The sequence below is a fragment of the Cyprinodon variegatus genome, unplaced genomic scaffold (assembly GCF_000732505.1).
Source record: "Cyprinodon variegatus isolate N-32 unplaced genomic scaffold, C_variegatus-1.0 Scaffold213, whole genome shotgun sequence".
Classification (NCBI taxonomy): Eukaryota; Metazoa; Chordata; class Actinopteri; order Cyprinodontiformes; family Cyprinodontidae; genus Cyprinodon; species Cyprinodon variegatus.
Genome location: NW_015150666.1, coordinates 229551 through 255270, shown reverse-complemented (window position 1 = coordinate 255270; position 25720 = coordinate 229551). Strand labels below are relative to the sequence as shown.

At 37.2% G+C, this 25720-nt stretch overlaps 2 protein-coding genes across 2 annotated transcripts in view; one reads left to right on the top strand and one right to left on the bottom strand.

Moving 5' to 3' along the window:
• LOC107088308 (bicaudal D-related protein 1-like) lies at positions 1–20360 on the bottom strand. Its single transcript, XM_015380409.1, has 10 exons — positions 20115–20360; positions 17295–17510; positions 12021–12140; positions 10754–10900; positions 9560–9730; positions 7720–7875; positions 5808–5885; positions 5292–5404; positions 3762–3882; positions 1–809 (listed from the first exon to the last, which is right to left on the bottom strand). Exons 1-10 carry the CDS (start codon positions 20358–20360, stop codon positions 567–569), a joined length of 1611 nt encoding a protein of 536 aa, XP_015235895.1. The 3' UTR covers positions 1–566.
• A 4828-nt stretch (positions 20361–25188) lies between these two features.
• LOC107088315 (protein FAM98B-like) overlaps positions 25189–25720 on the top strand; it is a 3882-nt gene continuing 3350 nt past the window's right edge. The window contains exons 1-2 of the mRNA XM_015380417.1: positions 25189–25352; positions 25525–25634. Coding sequence (XP_015235903.1) covers positions 25309–25352; positions 25525–25634 — 154 coding nt within the window. The 5' untranslated portion in view covers positions 25189–25308. The remainder of the gene's footprint in view (positions 25353–25524; positions 25635–25720) is intronic.

The following is a 25720-nucleotide window of genomic DNA, read 5'->3' as shown; positions in this document are numbered from 1 at the left end:
AAAAAAAGCAGTTTATAACTGAGTGGATTGAGGTTACATACAGCATAACGCATGCCAAGTACAAATTCAGGAAAGGCTTTTAACTAAAAAACAAAGTGTAAATTATAAAAAAAAAATACATTACTGTACATTGTGTTAACAAATAACTTGAGCAAAACTAAAATAATGAACACAAACTTTACATCCAACTTAGTGGAAATAAATTCAGTGACGCTGAAATCTGTTTGATCGTCAAGTTGAATAACCTAAAGGAATACTTTGCACTGAATTCTAAGTATCATTTAATTATTATACTGTCTTAGTATAATAAACAAAATAAGAGACAGTATTCACAGTCTTTAAGCAGGTCTCTGCAATCCTTTCCACCTCGTCACAGTTTAGACCCAAGAAGGCTCAGCCTTTACTGAAATGTGCTGCAGTAAAAAAGTGTCTCTTCAAAAAGTCTTTGTTCATGTCCTTCATCTCTTGGAGTCGACTTCATGGCTCTTTTTTCATTACTGCTCAGTTTGTTTTGTTTTTTTACTTCATGCTTCCCTGACCAGCAGTCTCTGATCCTCTGCACTTCATTACTTTCCATACTGTGCCCCTTTCCCCAGTCTTAGCCAGTCTCTCCAGGGGGACTGCACTTTGTCCGGATTACTTTCTGAAATCCAAGAGGAAGAAGAAGAGGAGAGCTGGCGTGTCCAGGTGGAGGTCGTCCTGCTGGGTCGTCGGAAAAACGACAGGCCGTTGGAGGTGGGCTTCTTCTGGAGCTCCTCTGTCTGCTGCTGCGACTTCAGCTGTTGGTTGATGACGATCTGGATGTCATCCTGAGGGAGAGAAAGGAAGAGAGACTGAGCTTGATGGCTGAGTGGGATATGATTCAAAAACACAATGCTTTCAACGCCTTATTAGACCTTTAGCATCTGGAAGACTATCAGCATTGTGAAGTATTGGCAACTACAGCAGTGCTACTCCAGCCAACATGTTAATGATCTTACTGCCAGGGAAAACAAATTTACCAGCAGTTTCTAATTATTGATTGCCTCCCTTTAAAATACTGTGGGAGCAATCAGGAGGTGTCATACATACATAATTGTACCATTGAAATTGAGCCGTTTCATTTGCTTCCATGGCCACAGGTGTAATAAATCCAATGACTGGGCCTGTAGACTGATAGGATGGCCACTTAACAAAAGGATAAAGCATTCCATAATTGTTTCTAGGTAATATTAAATAGTAGAAATTATGGGAATGAATGCAACTTAGCCATGAAGTGGAAAAATATATGAAACCACCAAGTTCAGAGCATGAAGTCGACAGCTTTTTGCAGTGTCAGCAGCTACAGATGTAACCATTGAATGGGTTTCCACAGCCATGCAGCTGTATTGCAAAGTTCAGTGCAAAGAGTCGGATCCAGTGGTTTGAAGCCCAGCATCAATGGACTCGAACTGCACTAGAAGTGCAGACATGTTCTCTAAAGTGATGAATCACGCTTCTCTACTTGGTAGCCCAGTGGAAGAGTCTGGGTTTGGCGGTAAGGGACTTTCCTGACTGCATTGTGTCAAGAATAGAATAGAAAGATTGGTTGCAGAGATTGCACTAAGATTAAAGCCCTCCCTTTGTTTATAATAAAACAAGTTTAGCTTGTTGCCAAACCAGTAATCAGTTGTGCAGCGAGAATTGTAATTTCCAATCTGGACCATGCAGAGAAAAGAAGCAGCATAATTATGGGTTCCTGGGAAAGTATAATTATGTCACTGCATTAATAATAATAATAATAAAAAAGGAATAATGTGTGTTGAAAGGGTTTATACTTATGGACTATAGCCTGAAAAGTTTGCTATCCTGTCAGAAGGCTCAGTTAGAAAATCCCAGGACTGTCCCAGTCTTAGCTAAGCAAGTCTATATCTGGACTTCTTTAAGATGTCTTGCACTAAATTTAGATGGTGACATTTATTTTTATGTTTACACAAAATTTTAGGTCAACTAAACAAAGGTTCACTGGAACATAAAGGTATGAATGAATGAGTTGAATGACTCCTATTTATGATTTATGTTAAAGTTACTATGAAAGCAAAACTGAAGAAAGTGCACAATCTTTATGCTTGTGTGCCTTCTAGTTAAATATGAGTTACTTTGCTTGAAGGGGCCTAGTAACTATAACTTCCCACATTTCTGCACCACAAGCTCTCTCTGATTGAATGAAAAGGCGTTCCGATGAAATTATGGGGCCTTGTTAGCATATCATAATTTATTTCTTTGTTTTAACATTATTTGTAAGTAAATTAAGAGCTTTGTGTATATTTATCATAACAAGGTGCATGACCAGGGATAAAATATCGCACATGCACACAATGACTAAACAACAGTTATAAAAACCAAGCAAGGCAGCTACTTGTAATGGAGGTTCGAAAGAAAGGAGGAAAAGTTTAAAATGAAGTGTGAAAAAGCACAAAAAAAATATTTATTACCAAGAGGAATTAGACCAAAGTAGTGATTATAATACAATATGAAATTTTTTTTTACTGAAGTGGGAGCTAAGGCTGTGGGAGCGATCCGATTTTGCTGCAAAAATTGATTGATCCTTGAGTAAAAGCTGCCAGCAGATGGTGCATGTTTATCCCTGTTGATCATGTCCAGTGCAACATTTTTTCAGCCTCTAAAAAGGACTAAGAAAACAGAATTCTAATAAAATATTGACCCATATTGTTTTATTTATAGTTGAATATATGATTTTTATGGGGGTTTTATAGGCAAAGTAAGGTAATCTCTGTACTTTGAAATTATGCAGCCCTTTTATTCCTGAAAAAAGTAGACAGTTTTAACCGTGTTTTACTTGCCTACATCTACTTAGATCATGAGAAAAGTTGGACAAATTCTTTTCCCCGTGTTCTATTACCTGTTTTTCAACACGTCTGCCAGTGTTTGTAGTTCACTGAACTTAGAAACTAACAGTATCTGGTTTCTTAAAGCATCAAAAGATGTTAAAAAAGGGTTTAAATATAAATAAAAAAATATATAACTAGTTAAAAATATTTGAAAAGTTCACTTTACCATTAAAACGAGTAATTTGCAAGCTTTAGCTGCATGAAAAAACAGAATAAACTTCTGATTTTGGATTTAGTCTAGTTCAAAATATGTAAGATATGTTTATTAAAGCATTTTTAAAGAAAAATATCTTTGACTATATGACAGTAAGGCCAAACATCTCAGTCCCAGTGAGACTTTAGTTTTTTTTTTTTTTATTTCTCATTCCTTGTATGTTAAAAACATATCCATGATCCATTTAATGATTTTTAGGAAATTATTTTTTTATCCATTTACATCTTAGTTTCAAAAAGGGTTTTAATAACAAACCTTTTAGCTGTAAACAAATAAGCTTCAAGATACAACAAATCTCTACTTGAAAAGTTGCTTTCAAGTTTCTGTATTGTGCTAATAATATGAAAATGATTAACTTTAATCTTTGAATACAAATAAGGAAATGTAATCACAGAAAATTCAATCAGTGTTTTGATCTGCATTGTTTCCATCAAAGCTCAGACGCTCAGACTAGGCAGCAGATGGTTCGGCTTGGCATCGTCACTCAGCAGCCGCGGACATCTGCTGCTCATGTCCACCCAATCTGCTTGTAACTTAGTGACGATCCACTGTGATTCACGCCGCTGTTTCAAAAATACAGCCAATTTTATCATCTATGTTTGAGAATCTTATGGAGCTGAAGTGACATCAGAAAGACTAAAAACAGAAGATTAACTGCAGCCTGAAAATGAGCTCACCTGCCAGGCCTCCAGCTCCTGGGACAACTCCAGTTTACGTTGAATAGCTTCTAATAATTGGTTGTTCAAACACATCATGTCGTTTTTGCTTCGCACCAATTCAGCCTCCATCATGTTTTTCCTGTTGAGAGATAGCAAAACGTTCAGTTAATCAGGATCAGATTCAACACACCTAGAGCCATAAAAAATAACCTATTTTTTCTAAACTACATGTACAGTACAATCTTTAACAATCTACACGTGTTCAAAATCTGCCGCCGCTTTTAACATTCAAAACACAAAAATAATTGAATTTGATTGAAATTTAATTTAAAAGTTTTGAAAAAAAATTTTAAGTGGAAGGATAAAATTGTTTTTTTAGATTCCATAAGAATGTTACAAGCAATATTTTGATTATCAAGATATGCATTTATATTCAGGTCTCATAGCACGTTTGTCTTGGCTTCTACTCTCATTAACGATCACATTGCCATACAGGTCTTCTTTTACTTTTTATTGCCGGATGGCAACCAACTTAAGGTACGTTTTCCGCCACCTACTCGACTGGAGTGTGGTCATCGATTTTCTCAGAGGGAAATCAATAATACATACCTCATTGCTATGCACAAATGCACAATCAACAAACAGGTCAGTTTAGGTTGGTAATTTTGTTGTTGTTGCACTCTTTCTATTTTCTAAAGAAAGCGCTGTGAGATATTCATAGCTATTGTTCAATAACCTAACTGCAGTGGCCTGGTGGTTAGAGAGTGGGGCATTTCCATCCTGGAGAGGCTACAGAACCGCAGGTTTGAAACTCGGACTGTCACTGATGTTTAAAATGCTTCCCAGGTGCTGCTTATTGTGGAAGCTCCCTGCTCCCTGAGAAATGATATAACAAAGGCAGGGAACATATTTCCCAGTAGTACTATTAAGGGACATTTCTTTTCCTTTTTTTCAAGGTTTTTATGCCGCTAACAGCTAATTTTCACAATCAAAACACTTAGGCCTACACAGATAACATAGATTTATACAGAGAAAGAAATAAGTTTGCAAGTTTTTACTGAAAAATATCTTTAAAATAGCGTTTTTATTTGACCCTTTACGCCTTAAACATTGTTTGATGAGCAGACTGACACCTCAGCAGTTCAGCGCCGATGCATCTATAAGCCTGCAGCCTATTTTCCTTCATTTACTTCTAGTCAGAAGTTCCTGCGCTGTTCGGCGGATGTGACGCCAAGTGCGTCCATGCTAAATGGGTCCAACCTAACAAACAATTGAAGTGTGGTATTCAAAATGGATTTTCTAGATACTCAGAAATGACCGGCATGCAGCTCAACACTAATTGCAACTCAACGTAAGGTGATGAAAGTAAAAACAATTTTTTTTTTTTTATTGTCAAGTACAGTAAAAGCGCAAGCTACGATAACGAGCAGCAGTGCAGCAGTTCTGTGTTTTGGCAACAAGCTGCAAAAATATTTGTTGTTTTTCAGTCTCCTTAATGAGATCTGAAAACAACCAGACTAAGTAGTTCAAAAAAGATGAGTTATGTACTTGGCAATAGCTTCATCCCGATCTCTGATGGCCTGCTGGACGAAGTCCTTTTGATCCTGTATGCTCTGCAGCTTCTGTAGTAGCTCGCTATTCTCCTGCTGGAGCCGGATGTTCTTTAGAGAGAAGACAAAATAAATAATCATTGAAAGGTTAAGAAATAAAAAAATAAATAAATAAGCTATTGGAATGAAGCCATTTCAACACAGAATTTGTATTATTAACTTTTTCCATAATATATCTATCTAGATTTTAACAGCAGTTAAAAATCAAAGTAGCCAAAAGATGAGTAAACTTAGACTTATTTGATGCTTCTGTGGTTTGTTTACATTAAAGTTAGAAACTTTAGGATGTTAGAAAATAACTTTCACATTAAGGTCAGAACAAAAAAGCTTTTTAATCACAAAACCCTCGATACAACACAAGAACAGCGGGCAAACAGTACCACTGCTTTTGCAGTCTAGCTCTGATACAATGACCCGCCACAGGCAATGCCCCTCCTTATCCATCAGTGGTTACCTGATCCCTCAGCTCCTGTGCTGTGCTCAGATTCCCACAGTGATCGGCCACCCTGTCCTCAAAGCCCAGATTCACCTCCTGCACAGACAGAGACATTAGCAGGGAGGTCAGGTTTCAGCCACACTTGCGCAACAGAAGGGGGTTTCTGTGGTTTTGGTCTTTACAGTCAAAAAAACATAGGTGTGGCTGGTTATTTAGTTACAGTGATAAATGGATGAGGAACAAAAGCAGTGAGACTCAGGTGGATGATTGGATTTGCATGCTAAAGGCAAAAAGAACCCGCTACCAGATCAGTTGAGACGAATCACAGCTAACCAGTGCTAAGACATACATATTAGACGTATGCTTTCAATAATCAGTAAACAAGTTAAATTAATTCATATTTTTATAAATCATCTTTCACAAATAAGAAACTTAAAGAGCTTTACATAAAAAAATTTTTTTTAAATAAAATAGATGGGGAAAAAAAATCATAAATAAAAAAGTCACTTCTTGATTTTATCTAGGCTAGGCAGTTAATAAAACTTAATATCCTTAGCCTAAGGATTGTAATTCGAGGATATGCATTGAAGAATGATCAATTCCCGAAATATTAAGTAAGAAGACATTAGGGCTAAGAACTGAGCCATGATGAACCCTGCAACCGTCTCTTCTGGCATTACTCGAATAGTACAAAAAGCAAATATCTATCAAGAAATATACATTTTATAACCAAATGTCTTGATAATTAATTCACTCTACTGGTCAGGATTGTTTTATGAACAGCACTGATATCAGAGGCTATTCAATAGGCTAATCAAAACTAAAGATGCAGTGAGAAAATGGCTTTGATCAATGACCAGCCAGTCAGAAAAAAATTAAATAAAAGCAGATTTTTTACCCCTGACCTGTGAATAAATTGCACATAATTCCTACCAGAAAGCGGCAACAGCAAAACTCAGCGTTTTGCATCTGTGAGGCATCAAGATTATGATCAGAAATGTGTATTTATCATCATAAGCATATGGAACAACAAGGGGGTTTTATAGCCTAGGACACATTGAGACTTAATTCAGCATGAGAACAACACTCGGTATAAAACAGGGAGTTGGAGAAGTTTCTCTGCTTTGTCCTTTCAAGCTGTCAAGCTTTGTGTCTAAAGAAGTATGATGTGAATTTAGATGAATATTAGACTTAAGGAAAGCTGCAAATCTTAAAAATTTGAGCTCATCCTGTTGGGGATGGACACAGAGAATGTGGCTTTAGGATTATAGATGTCCCTTACTGTGCTATCAGCTAATTCAGGTCTATTTTGAAGTGACAGTCCCCACTGGAGAAAAATCCACCTGCCACCACTGCACAAAATTTTATGCATCAAATTTTGTGCATCAAATTCATTAGAGACTTTTAAATATATGTGGAAAAGGTTTAAGAAATATGATCCCCATAACTTTATTATCCGATTGAAAAATAAATTTTTTTGCACTATATAATATTTTTTTCCTTATGATACAAAGGGGCCATCTAAATGCCTTTGATTGGCGCAGCCGAGAGGAAGAGTAAATAACCGGGATAATAGAGGACTAATTTGTGTTTATTTTCCCCAAGGGTAGACCTTTCAGAGCAGAACGTTTGCTTTTTTATAGTCATATTGAGGTATTATGTATGCCTAAAAAACAAAATTTGTAATCTAGTGCTAAAAAAAACTGCAAAGCAAACAAACAAACCTGATTTTCAGGTAAAGCTTGTTTACTCATAAACTGCAGCTTGCATGATTTAGTGACATCAGAGCTCATTCTTTGCGAGTGCTGTCATTAAATGCTTATCAGAGCTTAGACAAGGTTTAAAAGAATGCATTGAGCTCATCCTTTCCTCTTTGGATTTGAACCAACAATGCAGCCTTTCATTGCTGTTTCCCTGTCCTGGCCCTCACCTGGGGACTGGATGCAGGTGACAGAGTTTGAGCCACTCCCTTCAGTCGCTGCAGAATGGCAGGTAGGTCCTCCTGTTGATCCATGACGTTCGATTCGCTTTGACCCCGGGTCAGAGGGAGCAATAACTGGAGGATGGTGTCCATTTCTTGAGTTATCTGGAGACAAAAACATATGAATCTTTTATCACTACATGTTAGATCAATTGGTACCAGTTGAAAAAAAATCTGGTCCAGCTTGTGGAAAGCAAACATATATGAAGTTATCAAAAGGAAATCTATCAAAGATGCATAATGAGAGGCAAATCAGTAATTGTCTTTTGTTCTGTTTCCTTTCTCTCTGCAACACACTGTATTCTCAACACTTGAATGACATTCAATATTTACACAAGGGGAGGTAAGACATATTACCGAGACCGAATTTTAGCTAAGCTGGTCAGATGACTGAATATTGTTATAAGAATAAGGAGTCCATCTTTATAAGAGGAGTCATTAAAACTGGCCAAAAATTAAAATGTTTAATCTGTTTTCTCAGCTCATAAACCTGAACCTAAAAACCCAAGACCATCTTCTTTAATATGTTAGGAATATGAAGAATGAAAAACGTAAAAATATTTACACAATGCAAAATAAGAGACAGGAAACAAAGTTGATGACGCAGAAGCCTGGTTACATATCACATGTTCCTGTTCAGATGTACTTTGGCATGAGTGTGAGGACTCATCAACCTCATCCCCTTTCATTTAACATCTATACACACATAAAGACATTTACACCTTTGGATGGTGTCAGAAAAGTCACACTGTCATGTAGAACTTGTCATATTACCCTTTTCTGCAAAAGACAGCTACTTGTTCTTTATTAGCTACAACACATAGGTTGATATCCAAAACAGGCCCATATTGACTTTTTTTTCCCCCAAGATCTCACAGCAAAGGATTTTTAGGAAATAGATTTTTATTCTTGGTGGTACTTTTGGAGAGTTTTTACTGAAAACACACATGACGCACTGCGGGCAGGAATACTACAGAAACACCCACTTGCTGGGCTCTAAGTGCAAATACAGTAAAGTCAGCCTAAACAAAAATACTGGTGTCTCTTTAGCTCAGCATTTGACCAGATTTAAAGCCTCGCTGTCCAGGACAATTGTGTTTACTGTAGTGATTAAAGAGAGACTGTTTTACTTCCAGGAAAAGTCTCACTGGATAGGTTCACTTGAGTATACAGGCTGTCATGTGCTGTTCAAAAGTCAACAGTTTCTCAGTAGCTAGGCTAATTGTATAATAATTGTATCACCTTCAAACAAACCTAATGTGATACTTCAGGTCACGATCTCTCTGTCATGCTTCTGGGTTGTTTATTGAAAACGCCAACAGCGTTTTTTAATGTTACTTCTGCAAAAAGATGCTGGTGATCTCTGCAGGGCTATAGGTTCTTTAGTTTTCATCTAAGGAATGATGTTTTCATGCTCTAAAAATGTTTTTTTTTTTTGGTTAAGAGAGTGAGTGTATTAGCTGCTATAGCTTTCTGTCTTTCTTAAATTATTTTTTCACATCGATAAACCTTTGGTATGATTATAGTGATGTAACATGAGCTGGTGGAGAAAGATTGTAATATGGAAAACAATAAATACAATTTATTCCTTATTTGGGATGTTTTATTTTATGTTAAAACATTTAAATAATAAGCCAATAGATGCAGAATCATTTTGAGGAGACAATCATTCAAAGATCATCTATTTAAAATCGATGGATTTTAGGACTTTCAGTTGTAAATCAATTTAAAGGAACTTTTTTTTTAAGACATTTATTTTTTGTAGTTGTTCAAATATGAGCTACTGTACCTGTTCTTTGCTGACCCCCCAGTCTGCCGCTTCCAGCTCTGACAATAGAGAGGCATCAAAGTGGCTCCTGCTCTCCTGCAGTGACACCTCCTCCTGAAGCTCCTCCACCTGAGCTTGGAGCTGCTGTGAACGGTCTCGTGTCACCTCCACCTCCTGCCATGCATCTCGGAGCTTAAAAGAAAAAGAGGAATGCATGATTCCAACAATGTTTTTAGAAAACATGAATAATGAAAAATAAAAATCACATTTGCTCTCAGAGTCCAGATGCCCTCTGGTCTCAGTGCAGGAGGTGGGAAACAAAATGATCCTAACTAAATTACCATCTCTGTTGGATAATGTCTACCACCCCATGCATGAAGCTGGTGCTGAACTGGAAAGCTCCTTCGCTGACAGACTGCTGCACCCTAAATGCATCAGGGAGACCCTATAACCACCACTGTTTCCAACAACCATAATAAGTGTTTACATTTATTCTTTTTGCACAGTTTCTAACTTAGTCAGATAAATAACATGTTACTGTCATTTCATTTTTTTGCACTTTTCTGGTTTTGTGGCTTTTCTTCTCATATCCATTGCTGTAAAAAAATGTCCACAGCTGTTATTGATTTTTTTTATTCTCCAGATACAGAGTATTATACTGTAAAAACACTGTACAGTACAATGCTCTATTTGTTTTATGTTCCTATCTGTTATTTATATACACTTTTCTAAGATGCATTTTGTGTGACCACTTCCACTATAACCTTTTAATGCTGTAAACGACACAATTTGCCCATTGTGGGAAAATAAATGCATTTTGTATTCTATTCTAATAGGTCGGTTATTTTGAATTGGAGCTGTTCAGTTTTCAAGTGACTTTTATTTAACGAGAAATCCTGATGGGCCAGATTCCAGCCTTGAGCCCAACATGAAACCAAGCGAGCAAGTCAGGAATCCAGCTTTGTGGGTAGAAGCTACAATAGCAGGGATGAGGAGATTGTTTTGCAATTCTTTTAACAATCCCACTGAAACCCTGGTGGCTTGGTAGAATGTAGAGCATTGCTTTAAAACTGAGGCTTTTATTTATCTACCAACATCGTTTACCTACATGACATCCCCTAAATGGAGGGTTTTCATAGCTGTAAGGAAAGGGTGGGGGATATGCTTGCTGTGTTTGAAGGGTTTAGGTATCGGCATGTGTCTCTGTTTGTATACCTGCTGGCTGTGCTGCTGGTTGAGTTGGTCATGCTGGGTTAAGCACGTTTGTAAAGAGGCCAAACTCGCTTTCAACTCAGCGTTTTCTCGACTGACGCTCTCCAATCGTTGCTCCAGCGCCTGCTCCTTCTGTGTGAGCCTCAACACCTGAAGGAAAAATTTACAAAAACACCGTATGTTAACGTCTCATCTGCTACCACAGACTGAAGGACTGAAAATAAAGTAAAGTGCAAACATTCTTGCTTCAGAAACAAGGGAAATATAATTTTTTTGATTAAAAAAAAGCAGCGAGGAACAAAATAAAATAGGAGGAAGAAGTCGGAGGCTTAAAAATGACCTATTAATGAACCTGAGGAGTGATTACAATGGTGTCCAAGATGTATATACACAGTATATGATACAATCATATCAATGTTTTAATAATTTTGGGATTAAAATGGCATGTCTGAGCAGTCCTATTAGTCCTCATCCACAACTTTTCTAGGCTGAGGAACATTTTCATGGCGGGTTAACCAGCTTTCTGCAGGTTGCAGCCATATGACCCAAAAGTCATCCTAAGCTTTATGCAATTTGTAAAAACATTAAAGAACAGCAAAGCAACCTGCAAAGCTCAAATCAAAGATCAGTATATCTGTCCACACTAAAGTGTGTCACTCTGGAAAGCAAGTCTCTGCACCCACATCTCTCACTCTAGACTCAAATTTGCAACAGGACCAATTTGACTAATTGTGGGGCACTGAGGTGGTAGCATCACAGTGATGGTGTGATTGGCTAAGTAGTAAAAGAGTATCTACCTTCAAATCTAACAACTTCGTTTCAGTCAATGGCTACATGGTTGAAACCTGGATACATTTGGATTCAACCTGATCTAAGAACCTAAACTCATACTAACAAGAATAAACCTTTAGGATTAGCTGACCTAGAGGCTCTTATCCATGTATCAGAATGGATGTTTGTACATATTTGATTCTGATTACAGATTATAAAAAAAGCTCAAAGGAAATCCAAAGCTGCGAATCCAACGAATCCATGTTTGCCCTTCTATTTTCTGTCCTAGCTTTATTTAAATTCCTACGATTTATTCTGCATTAGCTGCTCTTCTAATTCTATTAATTTTCCCTGAGCTTTCTGTTGTCCAATGACACAGAGGAGGGAAATAGCTCTACAATATCAACAGATTTCTGCTCTTTTTTTGCTCCCTGTCTGCTTGACTACAAAACACTTTAATCCTGTTATTGGAATGAGTCAGAAATGTATCTGCATCCACCTGCTCCTTCATGGCGCTGATCAGCTCCTCATCCTGCTGTCTGTTGTTTCCTCTGCTCTGCTGGAGCTCCTGTTTCAGCGCCTGCAGCTCACTGGTCATGGCTCGCTCCACCTCCATGGCCTTTGGAATCACAGAGGAAAAGACCAGAGCAGGTTTACAAAGGAGAGCTTGTAGCTCTTAAAAAGCAAGATTTATTCTGCATTTTCTTTGTATTGTTTTATTACCTGATTCAGGGGAAACAAACCTATGATACCAGGGATATCATAGAGTCCTAAGCTCATTAATAGAACTGGATAATTAGAGAACAGACATCTACAGCTCATTAAATAAAATCCCTATAAGCAAAGAAAATAGAGGAAGTTGCAGATTATATGAAGAAATTAGTTATTATTTGGTTGCATCTTCCATCCAATTGTTTTCAAGTTCTGCTTTTGGAAAAAATTGCTTGGCTGGACATTTAGAATTGCTCTATGACCAAGTTCGTATTATTTGGACATTGGAATTTGGAAGTAGAGAATCTGGGAAGATTGCTGCTGTTAAGCACTGTAGGAAGGAGAAAGGATAGGATTAAAGTTTTCACTTCTTCACACCCAATTTTCAGTCATAAGCACTAAATTTACAGATAATTATATCTATATCATTAATTATACATAATCTTTGTATGTGTTAAGCTGATTGGGTTGTCTGAAATGAAGCTGTTGATTAATTTATTTATTCACCTCAGGAGCTTCTGTCTGGTCAGAACCTAATAAGACTGCAGGATGTGGCTCTATTAACATTAAAAATAAACCAGCCGCAATATCAGAAAGATTCTAAAAAAAATAAGAATAAAAAAATAAAATAGGCGAAGCTCTGAATAAAGGTCTGTTAAACATCCACCATACTGCAACCATGAGACCTAACATCAGCCCGGCTCCTGTCCCCTGTTTCCTGAACCCAGACCCCCGGTTTCCCTTACTCAGCAGTTTGGCAGGCCGATGTCAGGTCTCATCAGGCGCTCATAATACCAGATGAAACGCCGACCTCCGCAGCAGAGGGAGAGCATAGGCGTCTTGGTGACATCTTCACGCTCCATTAGACTGCAGTGGAGCAGGAGGTAAACTTGGATTTGATGATAAATGGCTTTCAGAGCGATTTTAAAGAGGAAGTGAGGCTAACATAGGAGAGGACAGATGACGAGAGTAAAAGAGACACAATTGGACGAAAACAAAACACAGCAAACGGGAAACAAGCCTTGGAAAAGAAAACGAGGAGCTTTTAATTAACATTTCCTCTACTTTTCTCTCTCATTCAACAAACTTGGGCCGTTTCCACAAAAGAGGCAGCGACCCACTGGGAATCAGCAAAACAAGAGACAGAGGAGGACGCTTCTCCAGTAGAAGCACAAAGCCTAATTGATAAATCCTCTGGAGTTAATAGCCTCTATGAAGCCACAGGTCTCCACCGATGCAAACACAGAGGCATCGACCAGCTGACAACCCCAGCTACAGCACAGTCCCTCGGGGGCCCCCTTTTAGAAAAGAAAAGCTCTTCCCCTGGGATACATTGGCGTTGGGAGTGAAAGGTAGCATCAAAATGGACAAAAATTAAAGATTTATCTCAGAAATGTACAAAAGGCTTTTGTTTTATGTGGCTTGTGAGCGTGGTGATGCTGGCAAAGGGTTGAAGGTCAGGGAAGCTTTTCTGAATTCAGGCACTCTCCTTTTTCAGTAACTGAAATTCACAGAGAGAATTTAATCCCAGCTGTCTAATAACCTTCAGTGATCATGCAGTGAGGGGGAAACAGGAGGAGGAAAAGTACAGCCTGCATCCAAAGTAAACCTTAGGAAAAGGAGTAGCGATGGTTCGAATGTTAGAAATACCTCTAATCTGCAGCTAAACCTGAACTTAAATCCATTTAAAGAAAAAAAAAATCTAAGTAAAAGAAAATCTTTTAAATGATTCCATAAATGGTCAGCCTAATACTTCTTCATAATAATTCTTCAATGCTTTTTTTTACAGTAAGATTTAATTAAAGTTTAGTTTTAAAACTTTTAGAACGATTAACTAAACATTTCCACCCTCCCATTATAAACATACTCCCATGTCAGTAGGTATTTCTTATCAGCTTGTTTGAAATTTCTCTTTTATCAGAGAAAACAGAAAATGTCCTATTCTCCTGTTTATTCTGGGCTACATATAATGTTTTACCTTAATTAAGACTAATGTGAGTTATGTAATTAAAAATAAACTGACGCAGCAGACACATGCAGGTCTGGGTCTGTTAATGTGATTAAAACCTGGAATCACTAACTGATTCCTGATGTTTAATCTTCTTTTCTGAGCTCAGGCTCCTGCGTACCCACTCACTTCTGAACTCTGTCAACATTGGGAATTTTCTGTGCAGTTTTTTCTGCAGCCATTTCCTCATAAGCATCAGGACAGGAAATCCTAACGCCACCGATCTTTCAGGTGTGTTTGATATTGCTGGTAAATTGCTTCTGGATTCCATTTCTCTGCTAAATTCTCGTCAAGACTCCTGTCAAGCTATTTATACTCCTGCAATTATAACATTGTTGTCTCCAGCAAGATGATACGAAACCTGCAAAACTTATTGTTGAAAAGCACCAAAACCTAAAGTTGAGAAGGTGGTATTTATGCAGAAAACTACTGAACTAGCAACATTTTTAGTGATGATCAGAATCCTTATTAAAGAAACTTGTGAACAAAGCCTCTGATTGGTCATCTGAGCTGCTCCTCAATTATGTTGTAAAATTCCTTTTGCGTTTAAAGCAGCACAGCAATTCCAAACATAGAGCCAGATCTACAGCAAAACAATCCAGTCAAAGTCAGGTCCTAAATCTGACTGAGAATGTGTGCCAAGAACTGGAAAATTAGTTTTTGAAGATGCTTTTAATCTCAACTGACTGAGTTTAAACAGCTTTGCATTAATCTGGTGGTAAGATTTCCCAGTTGAGCCTTACTCTACTGCTACTGCAGCTACAATGGGGAATCTGCTTCCTCTGCGTTTATCATATGAACCACTTGATGTTGTGCATATAATCCAACCAAAATGTATTAAAATTTGTCTTTTAATGTGAAAAACTGCAAAAAAAATATATATATAAAAATTGACAGGGGTATAAATATACAGTATTTGGAAGTAAATGACAAATGCAGTAAATCTGCACTTTGCCTCTTGATAGACGTCCTTCTCTCTGCAGGGGGTCTTAAGCAGTGACTTTTCACTTGTTGGGGTGATTATTTCCCTGACTTCCCGAGTGAGAAAGAAAAAATAATTATTTAGGTACTTTAAACTAAATGACTCCTAGATTAAAAAAGGAACAAAAAAAACGAAAGAAAAAAAAAAGGTAAATCTACAAGCTGCCATCAGGTTTTGTAAAGTTTCTTGATTTAATACATAACATTAAACATGCATTTACATCATAAAAAGAGGAAAACCTGAATGGTTTTGTTGTTACTAAAAATCTAACTCCAGACCTATGATACTCCAAAAAAAGTCCACAAAAAAACTCACCCCAGCAGGCAGTAGCAATACTCTTCACCACGTCTAATCACCAAACATCCGACACAGAGCTCCTTCACAAAGCTGTTTCGTAACCTTGATCGCTTTATTTTCCAACATTTTACCAGCTAAACAGTCTATAACTAACCAGGAATGGATCTTGGCAGCCAAATTAAAAACTTGCTTCACTCCTATTCTCTCTCTCCTGAAGCAGCAAAGAGCTGTACTTTTATCTAAATTGACTTTTTCCTGAACTTCAAGGGGGCATGTATTCCCAGTAGTGGAGGAGTTCCTTGATTATTTGGACCTTGACTTATGGGAGGATTTTAGCTGCTGCTTGGATTCATTTTTAACTTTTGCTCCTAGTTTCACAACAACAAGGAAACAGGTCCGCTAGGCGATCAGTCGAGCGGAAAGCAACAAGTTCACAAATGTTTGGAAGGACAAGGCATGCTTTTCTGAGACTGGAAAAATACTCAAGGTTGTCCAGCTGAGGGATCCTATCGGTTCCTCCGTGTTCACAGATAAGAAGCTGTAAAATATGTCAGACTTATTTTTGCTCCCTGGGTGGGGCGTTTCTGTGAGATCAGGACAATAAAAGTTTGACCTAAACCCTGAGTCAGCTGGACGCTGTCACTGATCTCATCTATGATGTCATTCCATTTTGTTAAGTTAAAAGTTAACTTTAATGTATCACTATTAACTGGTCTAGAGTCTAACAACACAAAAAGTACAACAATTACAGCTATACAATAATAAAGATCGCCCCCCTATCCCCTACATTCACTCTGTAAAGTGAAACCAGTAGCAGTAGGAGATCCAAGTTATTTCGTTACCTTTCACTCTCCTAATAGTTAACGTATCATTTCCATCCCGCTACACATGGATCCTCTACCAGGACAAAAAAATCCCAGCTACTGACCGGATAAGAGTTCTGGTCGCAAAGTTTAGCCTTTATAGTATTGCACATTTACTTGCACATTGATATCAATTTCTAATCACTGGCTTCTAGTTTTATCATTTACATATGTTAAACAAGTTTGAAAATAGCAGGTTTATATGTATACAGTAGCTATATTTTTACTTTAAAAAAGCCACATAAAAAAAGGATGCGGAAAAATAGATCAACAGTTTTTTGGTTTATTTTTGGTTTTTTTTTACGCTTGATAAAATGTTGAAAGTTATGAAAGAAACCTTAAAAATTATTAAGGCATTTGGGCATAATGAGGAGAAAATGTTTAGAAGAGTTTAGGAGAGGTTTTTTCAAACATAAGAACTCTATGACAGCTGCAAAGCTTGGGGGTGGCAGCATCATGCTGAGGGTGTGTTTTTAAAATGATGATGCATTAGGAGGATGGATGAAAAAGGACTTCATTTAAGTTCTCAATTTTCTAATTAAAATCACTAAACAAACAGCTGCAATTTGGATTTAATCAGTAAAAGAGGATAACATTAAGCCTCTGAAATGTCTGTAGCCTTGATGTATGTAAACCTCTAACCAGAGAGGTTGTAATACCCATTTGTACAATAGAAAAAAGAAAAAGAACATGTTTTAAGACCTTACTCTGGCATATAAACCACCTGAGAGTCTCAGCTTAAAGCTAAAACAGTTCTGACTCAGACTGATACAGAAGCAGCTTAGTTTCACATAAGTGGATCCGATTCCCCTCTAGTTATGCCTTGGATCCATAGCAGGTGTTAGTTTCATCCAAGCGGAGGTTCCTGTCACTATTATTCTTTTTAAAACTAAACCTCAGTGTCAGACTCACAGTTCTGAGCTCCTCCCTGAGGCGCTGCGTCTGCTCGCTGTGCTCCAGCTGCAGTCGGCTCTTGTCCCTCTCGGCCTCGCTGAGCGCCTGCGTCAGCCGCTCCACCTGGGAGCTCAACTCCCTCACGTCCCGCTCCAGGTCTCCCACCTGGCTCTCCCACTGGGACTGGACGTCCTCCAGCTTCACTCGCAGGTCATGGCGTCCCTGCTCCAGCTCCTGTGGATCCAAACAGGAATGAGTCAGAAGATCAACAGGTGACCACAAATCATCAAGTCAATCCTCTAGTTCATCCCTTTTTTTTTTCTTTCTTTTTTTTATTAATATTTAAAGATGCATCAGTTCTGAAGCTGATAAATGCCACAATCAAATGTTTAGTTTTTGACAAAGCTGACCAGAAATAATAGATATTTTAGTAATATTGCATCACAAACAAATAAGGACTGAAACTTTAATTATAATGTACAACATATGTGTCAAATTTAAGGCCAGTGGGCCGGATGTGGCCCACCTCTGCAATTTATCAGGCCCTAAAGGGCAAGAACAAAACAGAACATCGCATAAAGTACAGCTGTTCCGCTTAAGTGTCCCAAACTGTGAAACAAATAGAAAATGTCAAAAATGTCATTTTTATTTAGCTGCAATTAGCACTTTAAAAGACTTGATAACACTGAGGTGTCCCTATATAAAAAGAGAATTGGACACCCCTCATTTACAATATTTACTGCACTTTATGAAATGGAAATGTTCATTTTACTGCTAAGCTGCTGCTGATTCACCGCCTTAAAGGTGTGCAGAATGAAATATTTCTATTTTGCATACACTGACGATAAAAGTTGTCTAAGTCTTTTCCCTATAACATTGTCTTTTGCCATACTTCAGAAAGCTTTTAAATCCAAATCCCACTCTTTTCAAGACTACAGAGGAATCTTAATAGTTGTGCAGCAGATTCAACTCAATTTTAACACCAGTTTAAAATTTGAAACCATTTAGACCTTGCAGGTAGAGCATGTGACCAGACTGACACATATCTAGACCATAGAGACATTCCCAGGGCTGTTCTGGCCACTGGGGATACAGGGGATGGGCAAATGTCCCTGTTTGGGCCGGCACAACGCTGTCATAATGAAAAGAAAAAATAGTTTATCATTATTCTCCTAATGTATATGTATACTAAATCATTATCAGTTTTCCAAATGGTATTCTATTAGAAACATAAAAATAAATTAAATAAACCACAACGATGATGAATGAAACTTAGACTTAGACAAACTTTATAGTCGAAAATTTCGATACATTCAGCGTTTTGACAGTGAATGAGCAGCTAAGCAGTAAAATGAGCAGAAAGAGGAAGCTGCAGATTTGATGTTATAATCTGATGAATGATGCACCAGATACAAACCCCCTACATTTAGGTTAAAATTATGTTGCATGAACCACGAGTTGTGGTTTTAAAGTTGCTTTCTATCAGCTGACCCGTTTAGAAATCAAGTAAATATGCAGAAACAAATATAGATTACCTCCTGCACTTGAGAGAACATGCTGCTCCAATCTAAATGAATTGCTTCAATTGGTAACAAGTAATTGAATAAAGTAAGGTTTTAACCTTAATTCAACAAGATTCACGTACTTGTTACAAATTTGATCAATTATTTTAATTTAGAGCAGCATTTTATTTTAAGAGTGCGTAAAATACTGGTTTATGGTATTATTTAAAAGGGAAATATTCAGAAAAAGGTTTCCTCTACATTATAAGGTATTGTTTTCCAGTTTCTATTTTGGTCCTTACAAAACTAGAATTTTTGTTTGTTTGATTGCATATTTTTTAAAATAACAAACCAGATGATATTACCAGTAGGTTTTTTAACAGATTTTATTCTTTGTAACATTTCTTTTCACAAATTACCAATTGATTTTGTTATGTATTTAATGCTGAAACCAATCAACCTAGATATATGTCCCCTTGTATTCTGTGTGTCTCCTGTAAAATAAGGAACAGTCCAATGACTCTTTCAGCTAAATCTCCATCCTTTGTAGGCCCTGATAGATGATCTGCAATAGATAGATAAATCTGATAGATAAATCTGCAAGACTTTAGATCAAACTGGCTTTAATCATTCATAATTATTTAAGTTCTCTACAACCAGTCCTGCTTTTTGTGTCCAAAATTGTTTTAAATTTAAGCTATACGACTCCCTAGTGAAAGCACTGATATTTTCAGTCTCTTATCACCTCTCAGGTGTGAGATTCTTTGCACCCTCTTCATAATCACCACCAGGTAACTGTTGCACTAGTGTTCTTCCACTTTGCAGCTTGTGGCATGAGAAGCATTTCTGTGTCCACATTTGAGCAGGACAGGAGTGCTTGTGGAGTCATCGAAACCAAAGCAGAGGAAAAATGTGTAAATAGTGAGAGCAACTGAGTAGAAACTTGTTATAATGTTAGGATTTATTTTTTCTTTAATGTGAGATGAAACTGACTTGAGGAGCCATTCTGAACCAAAAAGTGCGAATTTATTTTCTTTAACAGTGCCGATGGGTTCAAATAATCATTTCATATCTGATCAGTCAACTTATAAATCTATCGTTTCTTCATTTAATAAATCTGAATGTTCATGTTATACAAATTCTCTGTTGCTACAAGAAGGGAAGGCACTTTCCTGTGAAACTCCAGCCCAGTCAGCCGCCCACCCAAAGCGCAAACTTTCTTTTTTTTCTTTTTACGCAGCACATCTATTTCTTCATGTTCAATATTTACAGCCATTCCGTTATCCGAATCCTGTTGAAAACGCGTTAAAATGATTGAAATGTGCTCTTTTCCTACCTCCAGCTGGTCTGTGAACTGTTCATGAAGCTTCTCGCTCTGTTCCTTCAGCTGACGGTTTTCCAGGAGCAACGCGTTTCCCAGCTGCGCTGCCAAAATAACCTCTTCCTCCTTTTGTTTCAGAGCATGTAGGAGTTCAGAGGGCTCCTGGTAATCTGTTATTTCCTCAGCTCTGTAGGCAAAGTAGAAGTCCTCCTCCAGCTCCATTTTCTTGGGTTTTAACCTCCATTCATGTAGCCGATCCATCGCTCTATATTAACAGTTTTATTATTTTAGTTTCTGCTCTTTTCCCTGTTAAGATGCATGAATTAAACGCGCAGAAGAGGTGCCATTCATCACAGAGAGCTTTCTGACAATCTGGATCTCAGTGGGGGACACTCCGGTGAAAGTTGTCTGACTGCCCTCTGCGTGTGTCAGCAGCGATGGTTGTTTGGTTTCCAAGAGGGGGCGGGGCTTCCCTTTACCTGAGCGCAAACAGACACCTGATCCATGGCACCAGCGCGCGCGCTGCGTCATCGTGGAAACATGACAACTCCTGCATATGACCCAAACATGCAGAGAAACACGTTCTTCTGAGTTTCAGTAAAGCTTCAACTCCAACATGGATGGTGACTCAACTTTAAATTCATGACATTTAGGGCCTAAGTCTAATATTACCGCATTTTCCTCACCACTTGTAAAGCAAACATGTTTATATCGCATATACCTAATATTAAATAAAAGACACATTAGGTTTTTGTTCACATTAACTTCTGTGTATTGACTTTTTTTTCTTTACTACTTTTCCAATTTTCTTATGAACACATGTTTCAATTCTAATTTATATTTAGAATATATATATAATATTTAAAATATGTGTATATATATATTCTAAATGAATATGCTTAATTAATATGAGGAGTTTTGGAAGAAGCAAGCCTTCATTATCTCACTTGCATCCACATTTATTAATATTAGCTCAGGAAATGTACTGAAAGCAAAATGAAGTTTGTGAAAAGACCTTGTAAAAGTCTTGAAGGAGGGTTAAATGGCCTGTAATGGGCCATTCATGCTTGAAATCCTTTTAAAATGACTGAATAATCAAGTATTTTAGGGCTTTAACTAACAATTATTTAGCCAATTGCTTAATCTGTCAATTTTTTTTAATTAATAATTGGATATAAAAAAAAGTTCCTTAAAGAAGACTGTTTACAGAATTTAAACCAGGTAAAACTAAAACTTTTCCGCATGAGGAAATCTGGATAGAGCATATTGATAGTGAAGATTTTTATCATAAAATAAAAAGTAGTTTTTATTTATTTATTTATTTATTTATTTTTATTTTGGTATAATTACTGTTCTGTGCTTCTGAGCTTTGTAAGCTACAGGCATGATTTAGAGTCTCTATACTCCAGTTAACGATGAATCTATTACAATAATAATTAGAATTTAGTTGCTGATTATTTTTCTAATCAAATAATCACAATTAATTTGATTGTTTGTTTCAGCCCTAAAGTATTCCACAAAAAAATAAATCAACAATTGCAAGTTCATTGGTGTTTTCAAACCTTTTTTTCTTGTAGGCTTTTGATGACAGTGATGTTTTAGTTATCTTTACCTTTAAAATACCAAATGTTAAATTATACAAATAAAAAAATGTTCAAATAAAATGAGTCTGCTATGAAAGGTCTCAGGCTTCCTCAGAGGGGGAATCTATGCCATTCTTTGTCTAGATGCTCTTCGAAGGTCAAGGGTCATCATCCATGAGCTTTCTTGAAGCAGAGTCCGGTGTCATGGGAATAAGAGACAAAGCATCCTGACGCATGGCAGCGCTTTGTAGTCAGAGAAGCCATGGCTTCTGTACATATGGTATCAGCAAACATGGAGGGACTGTACGTCACAGCCCAGCATGCCTCGCTGCTATTGTCTCCATTGTTCCTGTTGATGTGCCACCGGTGTGATGGGTTGTTTAACAGAGCACCTGCTGAGAAGTCCTGCAGAGCTCAACAATACATGCAAGCGGAGCTAATAAAGCGCTGGGGTTCATACATGTGTGCATACAGTTAGATGTGAGGAAAGAATTGTCTGATTAGACACAATAAATGTGAAGCACACGAATCGCTGCAGCACAGATGACACCAGCTTTTAGATCAGACTGTAGGTGCTTCTGATAATGCCACTTCTACACATGTTCCAGATAATCTGTGGTGAGAAAATGCAGAAGGAGATAGAAAAGGAGGCCTTGAAGCAGCACATCTGATGACCGTAAAACCCTCAGAGAGAGGTGATAATGGCACCTTGAGGAAAGTAATACATGGTGACACTGAGCACTCACCCACTTCAGCATTATCAGCAGCACATGACGTAGTGGTGAAGGAGCTGAATCATTAAGAAAATTAAAGAACAAGATAAGCAGAAACTATTAAACAGACTTTGAGTGAACCGATGTCATAGTTTACCAATTCAGAAAAAGCTGTTGGACTTTGGATCATAATTTACCTCAGTCCGAATATATGATCTCATCCTTCCTGTATAACGTAACCAAGTCATAAAGAAGGTTTTATTCAGCTGTTCCTTAAATTCATAATCCTTCGCAAACCCTGACGGTCTATATTACCCCAAAAGGCACAGGATAGTATGTAAGCTCTCTAATTAATAATGCAATACTTGTATATTCTTCTAGAGATTTGTTATTGCTGAATTGTTTCAATTCACTTTATTGAAATAGCACTAATTCCCAACGCATGTCATCTCAAGGTACTTCACAGAGACAATACATTCCTCAAATCCTCAGATGGGATACAACCCAATGGTCATCAATGGGACCATTCTTTTATTTCTCACGCAAAGTCCTAACAGGTCTCCCCAGCATGCATTTGCTGATTCTTTATTGCATTCAGCAGCCATGCCTTGTGATCACGTCAAACGCATGCATTTCCGCTCCCTCTATTTACAATCCATTGTTAATATTTTATTTAATTTGTTAATAAAATTTTTGTTGAGAAAATTCTAACATTTGTTATCATTGCGTGGTTATCATGTTAATGGAGAAAGAAAAAGGATAGGCATCAAAAAGTAGCCAGTATATGTCAGTGGTTAGACCAGTTTTTACATTATCATAATGGCACTGGCCTTAAATAACCTGCATTGGTCGATCTCTGTCAGAAACTCACATCACAGTCCAACGCTAAACTTTTTCTTACTTTTAGACAGACTGCTTACAGCTTACAGGTACATGCCGCCACCTACTGTACCTGAGTAATTTCCAAAACCTCCATCTGAAATTCTACTATTTAGTTTTATGTAGACATTTGAACAATGCTCTCCTAATTAGGCCTCCTTTTTCCATATTCCTTCTTGGCTTCAGTTTAGTTCCACCTATCTTACTGTTCCCAACATCCTTTTCTTTCAGTTGTATCCCCTCTCTACAATGTCATTTAGATAATTATGACCTATCCTCAGTCTCATCATCACCTTTATCCACCTTACTTACACTGATTTTTCTTGTTTGTTTGTTTTTTTTTTTGTGTGTACATTTCTTATTGTATTGTCCTCATTTAACCTTATTAAGCACATATTTCTAATTCTGTACTTTTTACGATCCAACCAAATCTGGCACAACACAATACCTCTGATGAGATTTAGTGGCTTCCACCAGAACAGCTAATTCACAAATAAAGATATAATATTGTTTTATCTGATATATTTTACATACAGAACTTACATCTGACTTTCACCTTGTATTGATTGGATAAAATACAAAACTAACTGAATTGAATCAAACTGAAGCTTCAGTCCACTTCCACCATCATGGTGGTCTGCCTGGTGAGGTGAAGTCATTAAGCTGTCATTAAAATGAGTGCAATCCATAACCAGAGACTTCAGGAAGTTTTCTTAAATTGAGAGGTTTTGGTTTTCAAAATAAAAGCATCACAAAACAAATAAAAGCTTCCTGTCAGCCAAGGTGTGTGTTCCATGTTAGTGAGGGAGCTCTTTTCCAGCACCTTTACAGTCAGTTTAAGGGATTTGAGGGATGAAATACTTAGACTATACAATTTTTAAAAATATAATTTAAAACTGTAAATATTTGAAACACTGCAATATAACTGTGAAAATATCATACTGCTAACAGTTTGCTGCAGAACCGATACCCTATATATTAGTATCTTTTTTAATAATGTGATGTGAAAGCTTATTAATATGTATGACGGCATATATCTCTAACACAACAGAGGATCCCAATCCCTTATAATAAAACGGAAAAACTGTTAGAAAACAACATTTGCAGGCTTTTATATCACTTATTTTCTCTATATATCATTTTAAACAAGCTGCATGACATTGAATGACTTTTCTGTCTACATCAGTGGACCTATTTAGCAAAGTAGGTAAAAAAAAAAAAAAAAAAAAAAAAACAATCTTAAGATACTAGAAATATAAAACAAATATAGAAAAAATAGATTTTGGAGAAACAATGGAAATATATTATCAATGCAGAAACACTAAATAATGAATACATAGTAAAAAATTCAATTCCAAAATATTTTAAGAGAAAAATTAAAAGCTTAAATATCGCAGTCTATTATTGTCATATAATTTAAATAAATAAAAGAAAAAATAAGAAAAAACAAGTAGGCTACATAAGTAAAAACGTATATAACATTATAATGATGGTGAGGTTACTGAATATATAGTTGCTTAATAAATCAAGGGTAAGGAAAGTTATGTGAATCTGTTGGAACAATATACAATTTCATCATTTCAAGACAACAATTTCATTTTTTTATTATGAATAAGTCATTGTGTACACTATCTTTTTATGGTGTGTTATTTGGTATATTTCATAAAATCTAATTTCACTTTAATGTTGTTCTTTTCATTCTGCTGCACTTTATTGACTGGAAATGTTCACTCACTCACTTACTGTCTGGAAATTTGGTTTTTTATACCCTGGTAGAATAACCGGGAGAACATAAGGGCAAATCATCTTTATTTCGGTGTTTTTTCCAGTTGAAAGCGGTTTCCCGAGTTGGGCAATTGCACACTCCGACCAGCAGAGGGCGATATATCAGCGGGGTATTCAGTTAGACATCCTGTGAGGAAGCAGTCCATGTAAACACCGCTCATATCTGAGCGATAGAACCAGTTCACTACTTGCACGTTGAACACGCCAACAAAAACTAATGTGAATTATTGTCTCCCTTCCGCTGTTGGAATGGAGAGAAACAAGAACACAAGTTCAGCCATTGTTGCTCTTGGGTGAGAAATAATAATTTATCGATGTTAATGTGTAAAAAGTTTAAAAATCCTGTATCGTATAGATCAATGCAGCGTGTATCCCTCCGCTTTTCTCACTGTGGACTCTAGATTGCATCATAAACTTGACTTTCAGACCAGGTGAGTTTACCTGTTGTCTCCACTTCCTGCTCAGGTACCCTGTGGGCGGCTCCTGCCTCATTCAGTGCAGGTGTGATGAGCTCCCCTGTCCGCTGCTGAACTGGCTGTCCGCGGAGCTCGGGGCTCTGTGTCCTGAGCTGACAGGTGAGAAACACCCCAGCTGCTCTGGGTGCAGAACTCCGAGGTCATGTCCTCGGTATTTTCCCAGGTTCTTTTTTTTTTTTTTTTTT